Source organism: Dermacentor albipictus, chromosome 10, assembly GCF_038994185.2.
Source record: "Dermacentor albipictus isolate Rhodes 1998 colony chromosome 10, USDA_Dalb.pri_finalv2, whole genome shotgun sequence".
Taxonomy (NCBI): Eukaryota; Metazoa; Arthropoda; class Arachnida; order Ixodida; family Ixodidae; genus Dermacentor; species Dermacentor albipictus.
In genome coordinates, this window is record NC_091830.1 from 56,998,081 (window position 1) to 57,015,668 (window position 17,588).

At 45.7% G+C, this 17,588-nt stretch overlaps 1 protein-coding gene across 3 annotated transcripts in view; it reads left to right on the forward strand.

The window, feature by feature from the left end:
* Nucleotides 1-17,588, forward strand: part of LOC139050495 (uncharacterized) — a 167,028-nt gene that overhangs the window by 145,992 nt on the left and 3,448 nt on the right. For 2 of the 3 annotated variants that reach the window (XM_070526939.1, XM_070526940.1), the window contains exons 12-13: nt 5,001-5,174; nt 8,103-8,234. In XM_070526939.1, coding sequence (XP_070383040.1) covers nt 5,001-5,174; nt 8,103-8,234 — 306 coding nt within the window. Of the gene's footprint in view, nt 1-5,000; nt 5,175-8,102; nt 8,256-17,588 lie in introns of all 3 variants that reach the window. The other variant, XM_070526941.1, reaches the window with a different exon arrangement.

Consider the following 17,588-nt stretch of genomic DNA (forward strand, 5'->3'; position numbering starts at 1 on the left):
CGGCACTTGGTGTCCGGGTTTGATGTCGGTCGGTCACCGACTGTGTTGTCTGTCGCTTCGCATGGTCGTGGCTGCGTCGGTTGCAAGCCTCGTGGCAAGGTGATCTTCTGGTCTTCAGCCGCGCCATCGAATTTCCGGTGTGCGGTCGCCGCTTCGTGTTTTTATGGCGTCGCTGCATCGGGTCGCGTCGTGGTTGTAGGAGGGTTTTTCGGTCTTCGCTCGAGAGCGGCGTCACCTCCCGATGCCGCTGGCTTTAGTTTCCCCTACGAGGCCTTGGTGACTTCTCCCTCGCGTACCCTTGGTACAGAGAAGACGAACGGCGTGGGTAGGGTGACGGGAACCTGAAGCGACGTGTTATCGCTCGAAGATATGTTTCAATTTCTCGAGGCCGTTGGCCAGGAATGGGTCGTGGGGCGTCTATGTTGTACCCGCAGAGGCCCATCTGACGGTAGGGGCACTCTCGTTGGAGCTGGTCGGCTTCACCACACTGAAAACAAAGCAGGCCGTCTATCTGGGGTTCTCCAGATGTCAGTATTACTCGTGGTGGTTTGCCAGAACATGTTCGAGCGGATGGCCTGCTGCGGGCGCGGCGGTGGCGGGTAGGCTTGGCTGCATTGGGTTGGCGTTCACGTTTCCTGTCGCCAGCTGGTTGGCCTTGCTTGGCTTTGCAGAGCGGCGGCGTAAGCTGAAACGCGTGGCTCCTGGCAAGGTGGCGATAGGGTTGTCGCCGTTTTGGCAGGATCGAGTGCGCCCAGCGCTTGCTGTACATCGTCCCTTACGACGTCGGCGAGCGAGGATATTTGTGATTGCGCACTCGGTAGCAACTTGCGCTGCTCGTCGAGCACGATGGCATGGATGGTGTCTCAAAGGGCCACTGCGGAGGCACTTCGGCAGTCGCCGCAGTCTGACGGAGGAGCGCGTAATTTGCGCTCGTACTGCTTTGGCTGAAGCTCGAGCGTCTTCTCAATAGTGGCCGTTTAGATAATCCATTCGGCAACGGTCATCGACAGGTTGCGAATGAGAATGACGAAAAGTTGCTCCTTGACGGCCCTCATAAGGTACTGAAGGTTCTTGTCTACAATCATTTTGGCGTCCGCCTGGTGGAAGCGTTTTTGTATTTCTTCCGCAAAGACGGTTACAGACTCGTTTGGATGGTGCTATCGAGTTTGAAGCAAGGCCTCAGCTTGTTCTTTGCGCAGAATACTTCCGAAAGTGGCAGATAAGTGCCTCTTCAAAGCCCCCCACATTGTCAGGGACAGCTCCTGGTTCTCGCACCAGGTTCTAGCGGAGTCTTCGAGTGAGAAGAAGACGTTCCGAAGTTTGTCTTCGTCAGACCACTTATTGAATGTTGCAACTCGTAAACTTCCGCGTCGCCAGCTCCAGATGCACTTGTTCTCGTGTCACGGCTTTTGGCGGGTGTCCAAAACATAAGCACCTCCAGCAAAATGTCACGTAGGTGATGGTGAGCTACGTGGCACGCAGGCAGACAGAAAGGACACTGCGTCGGCGGTAGACTTAGAGTTGAATGGGCGAACTTGTGCCCTAAATCAAGCGAACAATGCGGTGACGGCTAAAGCAGCAAGCGCGTCTGGGCCGCTCGTCGGACTGAGCCAGCGCAAGCGGTGGTCCCGTATTTATACGTTTCGCGTCCATGATCGAAACGCGTCAAGCGACGCCCCTTGCGTCGCAGCGACGCCGGTCGCGTCGCAGCGACGCGAGCTGCGTAGCTACCGTCGCGACAAGCCGAAATAAACGCACAGGGCAATAGCATTCGTTGGCATCATGGCATCGAGTTATCAAGTCACAGTAAAAGCTTTCTCTTAACGATATTATTAACGCGACAGCGTTAAGGAGCTCGCGTCGCAGAAACGCCGGTGTCGTCGGGGCTGGTGTCGGCGTCGGTGGCGTTGGTCGTGAGCGATAAATCCCAGCAGGCACTTCATGAATAAAAAACAACTTGCAAGATGGGCTTGGTGGGAATCGAACCAGGGTCTCCGGAGTGTGAGACGGAGTCTCTACCACTGAGCCACGAGTTCGATGCTTCAAAGCGGTACAAAAGCGTCTCTAGTGAGTGCGGCGTTGCCTTAGAAACGAGCTGTTTCTAAGGCTCAGGCGTGCGTCGCTTGCTCAGGCGCACATTTCGTTGCCGCGTCGAACGCTGCGTTGCTCGACGCTCACCGCGTCCGATGCGGGGCGCGTAGTCGCTGCGCCGTAGCCCAATGTCTTACACCGCTTGGCGGGTCGACGGGACCGCTGTCGCGTTCCACTCTTGAAGGCGAAGCTTAAGCGTCCTCCAATTTTTTGCTCCAAAATAAGAACTCTGCAGCGTCGTATTAGGCAAAAGCAACTTTGACTAAGGGTCATCAACTATTTGACCTTGTGCACTTTTCCAAATTTCAGTCCATTTACTGTTATTCAGGTTTTCTCTATTATGTCATAAATGACAGCACATGTAATAGATTTCCGCCTAAATACATCAGTATGGACTGCAACACTGTTAACTTAATCTTGGAACATTTTTTGTCTGCTTGTGTCTGACCAAGAAACTGCTACAGGAATACATTGTGCTGGTACATAACCATCTTGCACAGACCTTTGAGCAGCCCAGAGTGTGGAAGATGGTTATTGCTTGGCTAATTTGTTATGGCGTTTTGTTCTGTTTGACAAATATTTTAAATCGGCGTCTTTTACAGTGTGAATATTCTACTTTATAATTCGTTTTAGTTAGCCTTCCTCTTTTCGTTTATTAATTTTTTGACCATGGCGGTGGTTGGTGGGGGTTTATATCGTAAACCAGCCTCTCTGCAGAAATCTTATATGGGAAATTATTACAATGTGCACAATTCAAGAGCTATAGATTGCAATGATGAATGTTGTTTAATTGCTTCCTCAGTTATGGGAACCATTTCCCCGGCATTACTTCAATCTTTCTGCATGAAAAATTGTCAGACGTAACGGGATGTAATTGTAGCCGAAGAAACAGCAGTTCCCACTTTTACGGGCTTGCGACAAATTCGCATCGGCACTTGCTTCAGTTACTGCGTAATTAAAGTTAAGGACGAGCGTTGGCAACGTTCAAATACATGTGTTGAACGCTGGTGCGCAGCCACATAATTTAGAGTCTGGAGCGAGGTAAGCACTCTATGAAATGTCATTCCTGACGTTATGTAGGACATCTACTGGTCTGTTAAATAAAACTTTTGACACAGGCTAAAGTAATCCCATAAACCACACCTTATGCATTCTCCTCATTCTTGTCATTATTCATAGCCAGAATGTGTGACTTTCTTTGCATTATTGAGCTTGTAACGCATATCTAATTTATTTGGTGCATAAAAAAGCACAGCTCTGTCCTCTCTTCAAGCAATTGTCATAACATAATGACATGCAATATGAATGTATAGAATTCCATTTTTTTCGCAACGTGCTAATCTCGCTTTGGTTTCTTGCTGCTGGCGCTTCCAAAAATGTTTAAGCATGCGTTCTCCCACAGGCACTTTCATCAGCTTGGGTTAGCCTGCTGTTGACAAACGCCTGCTTTGTCCGTCATAGCAAACACGGAATCGTGGCATTATTTTATTAGGGCGCTCGTAAAGCAAGGGTTAGCGATGCTTCTTTTCACAAACTAGGAATGAGCCGAGTTGTAGGGTAGGACTGGACTTTCTGATGGTTTTTCATAGCTACAACAGGTGTGTCCTACCGAACAAAACAGACGAAGATTGAAATGCCGCATAGCACAATCCTTAATGAGCTCAAGTATAACATCAAGTGTGCAAGAGAATCTCTCGTAATTGACGTCTACGTATCAACCTGGTCCCCCGCCTGAACTGAGGAACAGTCAATATAAAGCAAAAAAATTATCCACACATCGAAAGACCTTTAAAATGTCTGTCTGAGGGTGCTCGCTGGATAGAGAGGTGGGGACAATCGTTAAAGAAAGTCGCCATTAGCCCGAAAGGTGAAGCATGTGCACTGATAACAAATTAGTAGGTAGCTAGCTATAGGCAATAACGAGTGTAGATTTATCAATCGTATAAACACGCAAACATACGCTTACTAACGAAATCAAGAAGCATGACGTCAGGCGCACACATGAAAACATGAACACATCTGAAACAGTGCCACCTTGCTCAGTGGCACTCCATCAGAGCATTTAAATACAAAGAAGATAGCCTCGTTTGCTTTGGCACAAAAATTGTATGTGGTATAAAAGTCGGCAGGCGGAACACAGAGAGAAATCGCACTCAATTTATTTGCAACATGCCTAACAAAGTACTTAGGACGTGCATCATTAGAGCGGGCAACAATTTCCACACCTTCCGAAAACACGCAGGCCACGGCTTCATCGGGGGGTGAACTTGCAACTCTGCATGCTAAGGCATGTTTCCGACAATACCAAGAATAGAACTTGATTCAGTGGGTTCCTCGCTGCGCACTGTAAAATATGGGGTCGCGCCACACCATTGAACAAATGTATTGCCCTAGCTGGGCTTTAGAATCAGCTTCAGCGCAATGTTATGGATGCGGAGGACAAGTTGAAATTTGCAGATGTGTGCGTGAGACCACCCTCTTCACCCTGCAAGGAAATGCACTTTCTTGGTCAGTCAGGACGTGCTCAGTGAGCTGTTTTAACACCTTTTGTCTGATTGTGCTGGCTGTGCGCGCAGAAGAAAAAGTGATCGCAAGAGTCGTAAAATAAACCAGCTGGACATTAGCACCCATTCTTAATTTTTGTTCCGTTCCTTCTTCTCTCTTCCTTTACACTTTTCCTGAGCTGCGCCAAAAACGATACACGATCATGCCGTACCATATTTCCCTAGACAACCACAATTGCGAATTACCTTTCTGAATTCCTACGGATCTTAGTTCCCCAGTTTATTAAGTGCTTGTAGTAGTGAGCTGGAAAGGCTGTATAACAATATGGGTCGCCTTTTCCGCATACATTTTCTGTGCCTTTCTTAATAACCGTTGTCTACGCGTCTGCTTATGGCTCCTTTCAGTTAGATCACTGGCACATCGTGTCGCCCCGAGCCAATTACACCAGACCGTCGATACAGACTGGACTTTCCTTCGACCTGGCAACACTGCAGTGCGAACTTGTGGAGAGAGCACCCTCGCTCAATGAAAGCCTTTTCCGCCCATGCGAGTTGGTGGAGAGGACGAGTCGAAATGTGGCAAGTCTCTTTCAGGGTCACTTAAGTTCAATTTTCGTAGTGAATCTGGTACTTATTTTCACCCTTAACTGTCCAAGGTAACAAATGTTTCCGCAGTTCGGACGCCGTGAAAATGTGATGTCTTTCTTTATTCGTTTAACGAACGCAAGTGAGAAATCTCCTCACAGACATGGCTAGAGGCAGGAGAGTGCCTGACGAACCTATGTCACCCTACAAAGTCGCTGTTTACATAAACAAATGCCGGTAAGGTTCAACAAGGTTTTACAGAAAACAAATTTACGTATGTGCAGCCGAAAGACAATAAGATCATTTGCAATGCACTATCTTAAAAAAAGAAACATAGGCTAATAGACAAAATCCAGGAAATCCATCCAGGTCACAGAAAACAATGGAGACATTCTAAGTGTAGAAATAACAACAGAAACATGAGATATGCGTATATTGAGAAAGAATGATATATGTACACCAGTCGTTTACTGACTTTAGTAAAAGCGCTTGCAACTTTTTAACATAGGCAACACACTGGTGAGTCCTGCATGTGCAAGACAAGCGCTGAAAACCTAACGCATAGTTTATAGTAGTGTTTTTGATATCCTGGAGAAATGTTTATGTTGTTAACCGTTATGAAGACCAAGTAGATGTGAAAAAAGTTCACATGTATAAGTAACAAGTACAGGATTTCATGTTTTTGTTAAAGTGTGCTCACATTAATCTTAAACTACTTCCTAAGAAGTTGTTTCGATTTCGTTTCATGTGTGATTGTGTTTGGGCATTACGCAGTAAAGTTATACTGAAGGCGTTAACATTGGAAGGAGTTTCTTGGAGCCCTCCCATAGGCTCCTTTGGAGATTTAACAAGGGTCATCCATGCAAGTCGGCCCGACAAAATTTGGCTAAATTCTGACGACAATATATTTCATTCAAAGAACAAAGCTACGTTTGCAAGCGTAAGCGCTGGCACGATTAAAATTTTCAAAATTCCTCGAACCAACTCGAGTTTATTGTACCCGCAGTACTCTGAGTAAGGTTTTGTTATTGCGGCATTTTGGTTGACTTTCTGTTTTATAATATCTTGGTAGATGCTTTAGAAGTTTTTCTTTTGTTGAGTTACACACGCACGTCTTCACATTTCTTTACTATGAGCACGACTTCCTGTTCAATTGAAACCACGTCATTACTTACGTGTTCACAAGAGATGAAAATCTCCCATTTATGTGTGTTAAACTCATCGCCTAGATTCGTCGCTGCATTACTACATATATGCGCAATTATCTGGAAATCCCTTTCGTTGTCCGCAAGTAAAAGATATTTCCAGCGCGCCTCCTCGTTTGCACCAGTAGCAGCTAGTTTCATTGAGTTTCCTGCAATAATTTCTAGAGGGAATCCTGGCACTGCGATCGTTCTGCCCCATGTGGATGATGGGGTGTACAACGAGTTGTCTGAGCTTCCTGCTTGTGTAATCGGATGTCCTTGAGGCTCTGTTTATTATGCTTTATCCGAATTCATTGTCCGAAATTTCAGAGCAATCTATACTTTTCTAAGTGCGGAATACTCACTCTGCGAACACTCACAATTGCTCGTAATTACAGCAGCTCAGCCTCTCGAGGTTGCCAAATTCAAAGGTGCTAAACGTCCCTGCATGCTGGCTTGCCTGTTCGTAGTTCATAAGGCCATGCTATGGCCCCTTGTCGATGCATGCGCCTGTGGCCCAATGATTTGAATGTCAGGCTCATTAGTTTCGTAGGGATCCTGTGGTCAAACCATTTGTCAGACAATGTTAGTAACATTTACCCATATATTAAAGTTATTTCTCCAAAATAACGAGGTTAGAAAGTCAGGAAGCCGCCTGAACCCAGAAGGACGAAGTTTTTGGAAATCCATGCACTAGCCATGATTCCCATGCTGACTGAACCACCCTGCTTGCAGCTCCCGTAGACACATGCGCCGCATTTCCGTCTAGTAATTGTATTAAACTCTATGGCTAGTAGGTCGCTCATGCTTCGCCACACTTCGCTCTACCAATAAACTAATAAGCAAACTTTCACCGTGACGATTATCCGTCCTAGATATCGTGCTTCTCTGGCTGTTATCGACTCATTATGAAACGCGAAAGGAAGAGGACCGAACGGCTTTGTAATTTGGGGCAGGCTCCCTAGTTGGCTGCCCACACGGGTGTCTGATTTAACCCGGCCCATCGAGCGCGCCCTATTTGAATATACTTTTTTCTTGGCACAAACCACCAGGGGTTGCCAGCAGATGGCCCTAAGTTTCGAAGGTTCAAACGTTTACTCAGGCTATGTAGGCGGCGCCATCTCGTCGAGCCTAAGCTGAGCTTGTCGCGCAGGCATTGTGCATCGAGCAGTTTCGGAACTGGAACTACCCACCTCATCACACCAGGCTACGAGCATAGTGTAGCAATATCCGTCAGAGCCTCATCCCAGTGTTCTGTCGAAAACAGTTCCTAAATTTCGTACTTGCGGCGTTGATATTTTAATCTTGAATACTTATGCAAATTTGACGCCTGGGAAAAATACCGTGATTTTGCTGCACAGCTATAGTGGCCGACAACTTCACTTCAGTCGCGTGCCAGTTTAGCGAAGAGAAATATTTTCAAACCTTCGCCAACCTTTGCTGGGGCTCTCTTTAGAAATCGTATTTTTTAGTGTGTTGCTTCCTAAAAAAGTGTAGAAACATTCTATATAGCTCAGAAATATGTCTTTTTTATTTTATGGTCACACTCCCTAGCTGGTTTCGCTTGTTTTCAGGAGATAGGCCGGTGTTTTAGGTGCATTTGGACGTTTGCTTGCGTTCGCTTTTTCTGCCTATGCTATGCACCAGCTGAAGAACTTGCCTTTTATATTCTGTATTTTTCTATCTGGACGCATCTGTGTGGTTATAAATAACGCTTGTTATGCATCTTTTATTTCAGCTTTGTGCAAACGGCGACTTCAGAAGCAAGGCCGATAATTACTTGGGCGATCAAGTAGCTGGCTACGGTGTTCTATCCGATGCATCGAAAGTCGTCGTGATGAGCGAGTACAACGACTCCGTGGCCTTCAAGGTCAGCATTTGGAAACTTTAGGTCTCTATTCCTTTTTGTCTTCTGCGCATGCCCTGAAATATTTGTTTGGCAGTTAACTTGCATAGCGTTGTTGCAGCAGCTCGAAAATGTTGAGCGCTGGGTGCATTTGTTACTTAGACAGTTTGCTCATTAGACGGAATTCAATGGTAGTCAGAATTATACTTTCTTGGGAGTGGCGTAGAGAAAATTTCTTCAATTGCAGTTCTCTCGTTTTGCTTTTGTCTGTTAAAATGTACTTAGCTTCACCCTAAGCATGATAAAGAAATTGTATTCGTTGCGTTGAGATCTTTCTTGTGTCCTACTGTTTCTGAAGGCTCGCCCTGGTATCTAGGTAGCACTCGTTGCTTGTGCTGCCGTTTTCTGGCATTGCGGTTTTCTTCTCGCCTCCGTTGCTTTATCTTTGCTTCATTCACAACACAATAACATCATCATCATCATCATCATCATCATCATCAGCCTAGTTACGCCCACTGCAGGGCAAAGGCCTCTCCCATACTTCTCCAACTACCCCGGTCATGTACTAATTGTGGCCATGTTGTCCCTGCAAATGTCTTAATGTCATCCGCCCACCTAACTTTCTGCCGCCCCCTGCTACGCTTCCCTTCCCTTGGAATCCAGTTCGTAACCCTTAGTAACCATCGGTTATCTTCCCTCCTCATTACATGTCCGGCCCAAGCCCATTTCTTTTTCTTGATTTCAACTAAGATGTCGTTTACCCGCGTTTGTTGCCTCACCTAGTCTGCTCTTTTCTTATCCCTTAACGTTACACCCATCATTCTTCTTTCCATAGCTCGTTGCGTCGTCCTTTTTCCCTTTTTACCCTTTTCGTAAGCCTCCAGGTTTCTGCCCCGTAGGTGAGCACTGGTAAGACGCAGCTATTATACACTTTTCTCTTGAGGGATAATGGCAACCTGCTGTTCATGATTTGAGAATGCCTGCCAAACGCACCCCAACCCATTCTTATTCTTCTGGCTATTTCAGTCTCATGATCCGGATCCGTGGTCACTACCTGCCCTAAGTAGATGTATTCCCTTACCACTTCCAGTGTTTCGCTACCGATCGTAAACTGCTGTTCTCTTCCGAGTCTGTTAAACAATACTTTAGTTTTCTGCAGATTAATTTTCAGACCCACCCTTCTGCTTTGCCTCTCCAGGTCAGTGAGCATACATTGCAATTGGTCTCCTGAGTTACTAAGCAAGGCAATATCATCAGCGAATCTCAAGCTGCTGAGGTATTCTCCATCAACTTTTATGCCCAGTTCTTCCCACTCCAGGCCTCTGAATACCTCCTGTAAACATGCTCTGAATAGCATAAGGGATATCGTATCTCCCTGCCTGACGCCTTTCTTTATAGGGACTTTGTTGCTTTCTTTGTGGAGGACTACGGTGGCTGTGGAGCGGCTATAGATATCTTCCACTATTTTTACATATGGCTCATCTACACCCTGATTCCGTAATGCCTCCATGACTGCTGAGGTTTCGACTGAATCAAACGCTTTCTCGTAACCAATGAAAGCTATATATAAGGGTTGGTTATATTCTGCACATTTCTCTATCACTTGATTGATAGTGTGAATATGGTCTATTGTTGAGTAGCGTTTACGGAATCCTGCCTGGTCCTTTGGTTGACAGAAGTCTAAAGTGTTCCTGATTCTATTTGCGATTACCTTAGTAAATACTTTGTAGGCAACGGACAGTAAGCTGATCGGTCTATAATTTTTCAAGTCTTTGGCGTCGCCTTTCTTATGGATTAGGATTATGTTAGCGTTCTTCCAAGATTCCGGTACGCTCGGGGTTATGAGGAATTGCGTATACAGGGTGGCCGGTTTCTCTAGAACAATCTGACCACCATCCTTCAACAAATCTGCTGTTACCTGATCCTCCCCAGCTGCCTTCCCCCTTTGCATAGCTCCTAAGGCTTTCTTTACTTCTTCTGGCGTTACCTGTGGGATTTCGAATTCCTCTAGGCTATTCTCTCTTCCACTATCGTAATGGGTGCCACTAGTACTGTATAAATCTCTATAGGACTCCTCAGCCACTTGAACTATGTCATCCATATTAGTAACGATATTGCCGGCTTTGTCTCTTAACGCACACATCTGATTCTTGCCTATTCCTAGTTTCTTCTTCACTGTTTTTAGGCTTCCTCCGTTCCTGAGAGCCTGTTCAATTCTATCCATATTATAGTTCCTGATGTCCGCTGTCTTACGCTTGTTGATTAACTAAGAAAGTTCTGCCAGTTCTATTCTAGCTGTAGTGTTAGAGGCTTTCATACATTGGCGTTTCTTGATCAGATCTTTCGTCTCTTGCGATAGCTTACTCGTTTCCTGTCTAACGGCGCTACCAGCGACTTCTCTTGCGCACTCCTTAATGATGCCCATGAGATTGTCGTTCATTGCTTCAACACTAAGGTCCTCTTCCTGAGTTAAAGCCGAATACCTGCTCTGTAGCTTGATCCGGAATTCCTCTAGTTTCCCTCTTACCGCTGACTCATTGATTGGCTTCTTGTGCACCAGTTTCTTCCGTTCCCTCCTCAAGTCTTGGCTAATTCGAGTTCTTACCATCCTATGGTCACTGCAGCGTACCTTGCCGAGCACGTCTACATCTTGTATGATGCCAGGGTTCGCGCAGAGTATGAAGTCGATTTCATTTCTAGTCTCACCATTCGGGTTCCTCCACGTCCACTTTCGGCTAACCCGCTTGCGGAAAAAGGTATTCATTATCCGTATATTATTCTGTTCTGCAAACTCTACTAATAATTCTCATCTGCTATTCCTAGAGCCTATGCCATATTCCCCCACTGACTTGTCTCCAGCCTGCTTCTTGCCTACCCTGGCATTGAAGTCGCCCATCAGTATAGTGTATTTTGTTTTGACTTTACCCATCGCCGATTCTACATCTTCATAAAAGCTTTCGACTTCCTGGTCATGATGACTGCATGTAGGGGCATAGACTTGTACCACCTTCAATTTGTACCTCTTATTAAGTTTCACAACAAGACCTGCCACCCTCTCGTTAATGCTATAGAATTCCTGTATGTTACCAGCTATTTCCTTATTAATCAGGAATCCGACTCCTAGTTCTCGTCTCTCCGCTAAGCCCTGGTAACATAGTACATGCCCGCTTTTTAGCACGGTATATGCTTCTTTTGTCCTCCTAACCTCACTGAGCCCTATTATATCCCATTTACTACCCTCTAATTCCTCCAATAACACTGCTAGACTCGCGTCACTAGATAGCGCTCTAACGTTAAACGTTGCCAGGTTCAGATTCCAATGGCGGCCTGATAAACCAGATTTATTGAGCCATTATAGTTGTGAAACAGGCACAGGTTACGCGAGCGTCTTCTATCTTGTGCGGTTTACCTAATCGGAAGGAAGTGATTCTATGTTCGGGTGGAACCGAATGTCTTTCTTTTGTCCCTAAACTGTGCTTCGGGTTCAGAAGGGTTAGGTGATATGCTTCGGGGTAACCTGGGGTAGGTCGGATGAACGTATATAATCCAGAGCGATCGTCGGGTAACTCGGTCTTGATGAATGAAGGATTCTTGGTTTAAGAGCGCAGCTTATGCCTCCTCGCTCAGGTTGCTTGAGCATTCAGATTTGTGCTGGCGCTGTGATTGCAACTGTTTGCGAAATCCGTTAGCAACAGGTCTAACTAGAGCTTGTTTCTCTGTGGCTCATCGTCGCTGTCTGTTTTCCGGCTTCTTTATTTTGATTGATTCCGGGTGTATTAGTTGTTCGCGGAATTAGCGTTTATTTTGATCCTGCCGTGTGTGTGTTTGTTTACGTGGTGCTGTTCTTCAACTTGTATTGCAATTGACGGTACCATGCCATCATCTTAAGACCTATTTAAAAGGATTATTTTCTGCAGCCTCGGTTTAGTCTTATATCTTCACTTTGCGGTTGGAGCGTAGTGCTTTGTTTCCTTTTCGATTTTCGTTTTTCTCCATTCTACTTTTATTTTTGTTTCATTGCCTTCAGTTGTTCGCTTGATTAGGCTTGCTCTGTTTGCCCTTTCATTCTCGCAGCGCGATCGTGATGGTGTATCGACTTCGGCTTTTCTTTGTATGTCTTTAGTTTGTCTTGTAGTTTCGGTTGTTTTGGATCTCGTTGCTTCCCTGGTCACGTGCAATGCTGTCCTTGCTCGATTACCTTTATTTCTGGTCAATTTTAGTATAACTTGTAGCGCGGCAGGTGCTTCTTTTGCTGCTAGCCGCGTGGCATCATAACAAGAAATCGTGATGTTTATGGTCGGTGCACATGTTTCGCACAGGGTTTCTCGCGGTGGGAGTGTTCTGGGATTTTTGCTGTCAATGCCCGCGACGTTATCGCGTACCATTTGTGATGGCAACCGCTACTAGTTCTTTGTGGCCCCACGCAGCTCTTGCATGCGTCGCTACAGGTTTCTGTGTTGAGGCCACAGCGCTTTAAATCCTTTTTCTCGTGAAAGTTTCGCCTACCATTAGTTAGGTTGGCCTTGAGACGTTCCTTGTGCATAGTAAAAATTTACCGCCCACCAGGCGCTGGATGACTCCAACGCTGTCATCGTCGTCTCTTGAAATAATGGTGTCGACAATCTGGTCAATTTAGAAGTATCTATCGTAAACATAAAAAACGACTCCAGAGTCATTCCACTCATTGAAGGTGGATGACCGGTGACGTGCATATGGTGATATATATGTTGACAATAAATATGGGGACTGATAATAAGCGATACATACCACAAAAAAATTCATTTTTTCATAATTTTATTGCTGACATTTTTTGCATACTGAATGCTACGTTCATTTTCATAATTTTCTTTGCTTCTTTGGATTTTTTATTTTCTCACCAAGGTGACTATAGCTTCATGATCAATGTTATATGCAGCCAGCAGCTTTGTGGAGATACTGGAAACTTTCTTGGTAAATATGAGGTCTATGCATGCCCGATCTCGTGTCATATGTGCAGTGATGTTTTTGTAAAACTGACTGCCGAACCTTTCCAAGAGAAACGCCACGCAGCACTTATCATCTGCCCGAGACGCGTGTATGTTGAAATCATCCACAATTACGATGGGTGTGGAGCCGGTAGGGTCGATCCAGCTAACGATGGACACTTTTGGCGCGTGCGGCAGGATCTTTGCCCGTATTACGAGCGTACCGCCGTCGTCGCGCATATTCCCACTTCTGTTCACGACGTGTTCTTCACAGCCGCGCTGTTCTTCCGTAGCCTCCACCTTACCAGACCTAGCCATTGTACGGGTGGAACGCCACTGACATAAGGTAACGTGATTTGCCTATGAGCCTGTGACGCCAAACCGCCATCCGCACTAAAAAGCATCTATTGTGGTTTTACTTTTTACAGAAAAGCTGTATATGGCTAGCCGATTCACCCGTCCCCTATGTGTAGCCTGTAGGCCATAAATTCCTCCGGCGCAATCACTTGCGCATGGGCTTAAAAAAATAAAGAAGCGAAAGAGATGCACACCATAAGCTGCGCCAGTAGTGACGTAGTTGCTGTTTCTCTCTGGTTGCGGAATGGGTAGGCCCCACGCCATACGTATTTCTGAGGAGCAGGCAGCTTTCGATGGGCAATGCCGCGAGTAGAATCGGGAACGAGCTTGCTTCCGCCGTGCCGATGCCGCTGCAAGGGCACAAGAACAGGCTCGTGCAGCCGAGCACACGCAGCAACTGCGTACCAAGGATCCGGCAGCCTACCAAGGTGTCGTTTACTGAACCGTCAGAACTAACCCAGCGGTAAACACCGGTGCCGCACTTTCCCGCATCGCTGGTTAACCATCTGCAGGATGTGCTTGGGCGGTGATTTTTTTATTTACACAACTTTTTTAAAGCAATACATTTTGACACTTCTCGCGAATAACGCAGCTTGCGCATACTGGGTGATACGTCTTTACTTTACGCTTTAGCTCTTTTATCTGTGGAGAAACTGCCATATCTTTTGCATATCTTTTGCAACCGCCCCAAGCTACCGCACAACAGCTCCGCTGTAAAAATACTTTATATTTTTGCGGTCTTTCTGTCTACTTATTCTGGTAGGAAACGTTCCTTCGAAGATCGCCTATGTTGCATTAAGCCTCCGGCACACGCAATTGGCGCTAGCCTTAGACCGCAGCTTAGCCGCAGAAAGTACTGATGATTCTTTGGCACGGTAGTGGGGAAGTGAACAGCGTTCGCGTCTGGTCGCCATGTCCGTACCAGCAGGCACTTCAGTCGGCGTCGCGCCTACAAGACCTCACGAAGGCATGTGACAACTTGCTACAACGCTGGTTACGTTCCAGTACCAGAGGCGAGATCGTGCAAGAAAAACGCTTTGCCAACATTGGCTTGCGCTTACATGATTAGGTGGCACCACGCTTTCGTCAGCGGTTGTCTGCTAAGCGAACGGAGAATGCCAAATCAAGCCCACTTTTCTTGGTGACGTAGAACGCTTGCGCGATCTCGGCTCCATGCCTTAGCTCCCATCGTTGCAGACATACGAACTCCTAGCAAACTCTCATCTTCGAGCCGCAACAGCGCAATGTGAAAAAAAAAAAGTCGCAGTTTCGCCCAACAGGCGAAGCATCGATCGCGATAGAAAATTAGTGGACAGCTCTACGAAGTAAGCATAGTAGATTCATCGGGCGTATAAACTCGTAAGCATAGGAATACTAAAAAAATCAACAAGCATGGTGTCGTGCGCCCACGAGCCAACATGTACACATCTCACGCGATGGACACGGAAACTCGCTTTGAAAACACTGCATTGAGGAAACGCGGCAGCACCATCGAGCGAATTGGCCTTTGTGCGGCAGCTCGCCTGAACGCGAACTACGCCATGCCACGATAACTCAGCGCAGAACTTACTCATAGCCAGTCAGTCGCAGATGGATTTCGACATACAGCGGCTCAGCTAGGCGTGCGCGACTGCCAGGGCCGCCCGGAGTAGAACACTCCCTACTTCCTCCCTAGCCTTTCCCAAGACTTTGCGCCTCGCGGAAGACGGCGCACTTCTTCCCTGCATTCAGCTGTTGGGTGCGTGAGATTGAGACGCGAGCTCGGGCTGACGCTATCATGCTTTCACTCGCACATTTAGCATACGGCGTGCGGCGATGATTTGATCGTCCTTGTACTTTATAGGAAATTTCACGGCGGAGGCGACGGCACAAATCCGGCTTGAGTGTCCAATGATTACTGTCGCGATAATAAAAAAATGCAGGCATTCGTTACAAAGTACCGCAGCGAAGTTGTTTTGTTCGAACGAGATACACGCGATGTATGTTTTAACTTATATTAAGGTACAGTCGCATTTGAAAGCAAACTCGATTCTCCGACACAGGCAGCGCTGCACTACCAATCGATATCGACCACGCCGTCCCACGCCGGCAATTGCCGCATGAAAACGGCTGCAAAGCTACACTGAACCGTTTTGCTGTATAAATTTTCTAAGACCTATAGACGTAATATTTTTCGAGTTGACCAAAAGTCATCGGTGTCATTAGAGAAGAGCTTTCTGCTCTTCTCTAATGCGTATTTCGGCCATATGTGCCCATTCTGTAAGTGTCATAGAGAATCTGGTGTCGGCTACACGCAATACAGGCAGGTGTCAGATAATGCAAAACATGGGTCCCCTCGAATTGACATCAAGTAGCCTGCTACGACGACGAAAGCAAAATTTACGTGCCAGTATTAGGGTTGCAAGTGTCAGTACTAGAGCTACAAGAAGAAGCACCTCCCCAGTTGATGACTCAGTATACAAATGCATAATATCGCTGCAATGGAACAAGCCACAAACGTTTCAATTGTTTTTTTTTTGTGCTTAACAGGATGCACCATTTCATAACGCAGCAGAGTCAAGTTTGGTCAACCAGTGGATTTTAGCGTGTTGCATAGGAGGGAAAGAGCGTGTGACTGATCATGCAGCCTTTGGGCATGTCTAATTCCAGCTTACTAACAGGTGCTTTCGACTAGACTATCCGAATATGATAAACACGCACAATAGGTCCGTGCAAAACGAGCTGTAGAAATGATGATATTTATTTACGCGATTGTGTCGGTCCTGTTTGAAAATGCACCAACATGTAAAAATCAAATAGAAATGTATGAATGAAGTAATGGCGATGAGTGTAACCAGCTTTGAAGGGATAAGGCCATATTATTTATGTTTATAACCGATAGTGCTTTCTGCTAAATGAGCTCGCCAGCTGGCAATATATTATTACGATATACATTGAATTCGGGTTCTCTGCCCGCATGAGAAAATAACTTGATCTTCGTTCATCACGCATATTTATTGGCACTTTACCAGAGAAAGTTCTAGATCAGTGAAGATAAATGCAACCTAGACAGGTGCATTGTTCTGTTCTGTAACAATCCTACTTTTTTTCACTTAGAATGCAAAATGAAATAGAAATACTAGCGACCCCAAACTCTTCTTGATTCAAAAGGTATACAAAGCATGTGTTGTTATGCATAGGCGTATAAATTGTAATGAGACAGCGCGGACAAAAAAGAACAATCCTGCCTTTTCCTTACCGGCATGGACCCAGAGTGAGAGTGCGGGGGTGACAAATTTTGGCCGCTCACTATTAACATCCCGCGCGTTTTTAACTGTTCTCGTGTAGTGAAGCACAAGAAATGCAAGTTTATTGGCCATGCCTCAAATACAATATTTCCCTTTGACTTCACGTGTGGTCCTTAAGGCAATTGCAACACGTAAATATAAAGAAACTTACCAATAAGCCTTGACTAATATTCTAGCTTCTTTCTTCCTTTGTTTGTGAAATTTGCCCAAAACGAACAAGTAAAATGTGTTTACATCTTACTCCTTGACATTCTTCTTGCTCGTCACCATCCTAAACAGCGCCATACAATAAATGGTACAATGTCGGCTACCACCTCAAGCTTGATAGAGTTTCATAATTAGTACAGAGTGCAGCATGACATTTACAGACATGAAAACTAACCAGAAACGCGGTATATTACCGGACTAGCATACCAATTGCAATCTTTATCGGAGGTGCATCAAATGTACAGGGTTATCCAATCATCATGCACCAAAATTTAAAAAAGATATGCAAATGCCACGTATCTGTACAGCGCCATGGTAAATTTATTTGCCATGGCGGTGTACACATAGTGTAATAATTTTTGGTATTCCGGCTAGTTAAATAGTTAGTGTCGATGAATGAACTTCTCATATATTAAAATTAGGTAAAAGGGTCAGTGAGAAAAATGTAGTGCAGCACCAAAAACACCCGGTACTGCTTTCTGTTTATCGATAGTTGCTACATAGACGCTTTTCTCCGAGCGCCAAAGAAGCTTGCGAATACACGCAAAATTGCCGCGCCACTG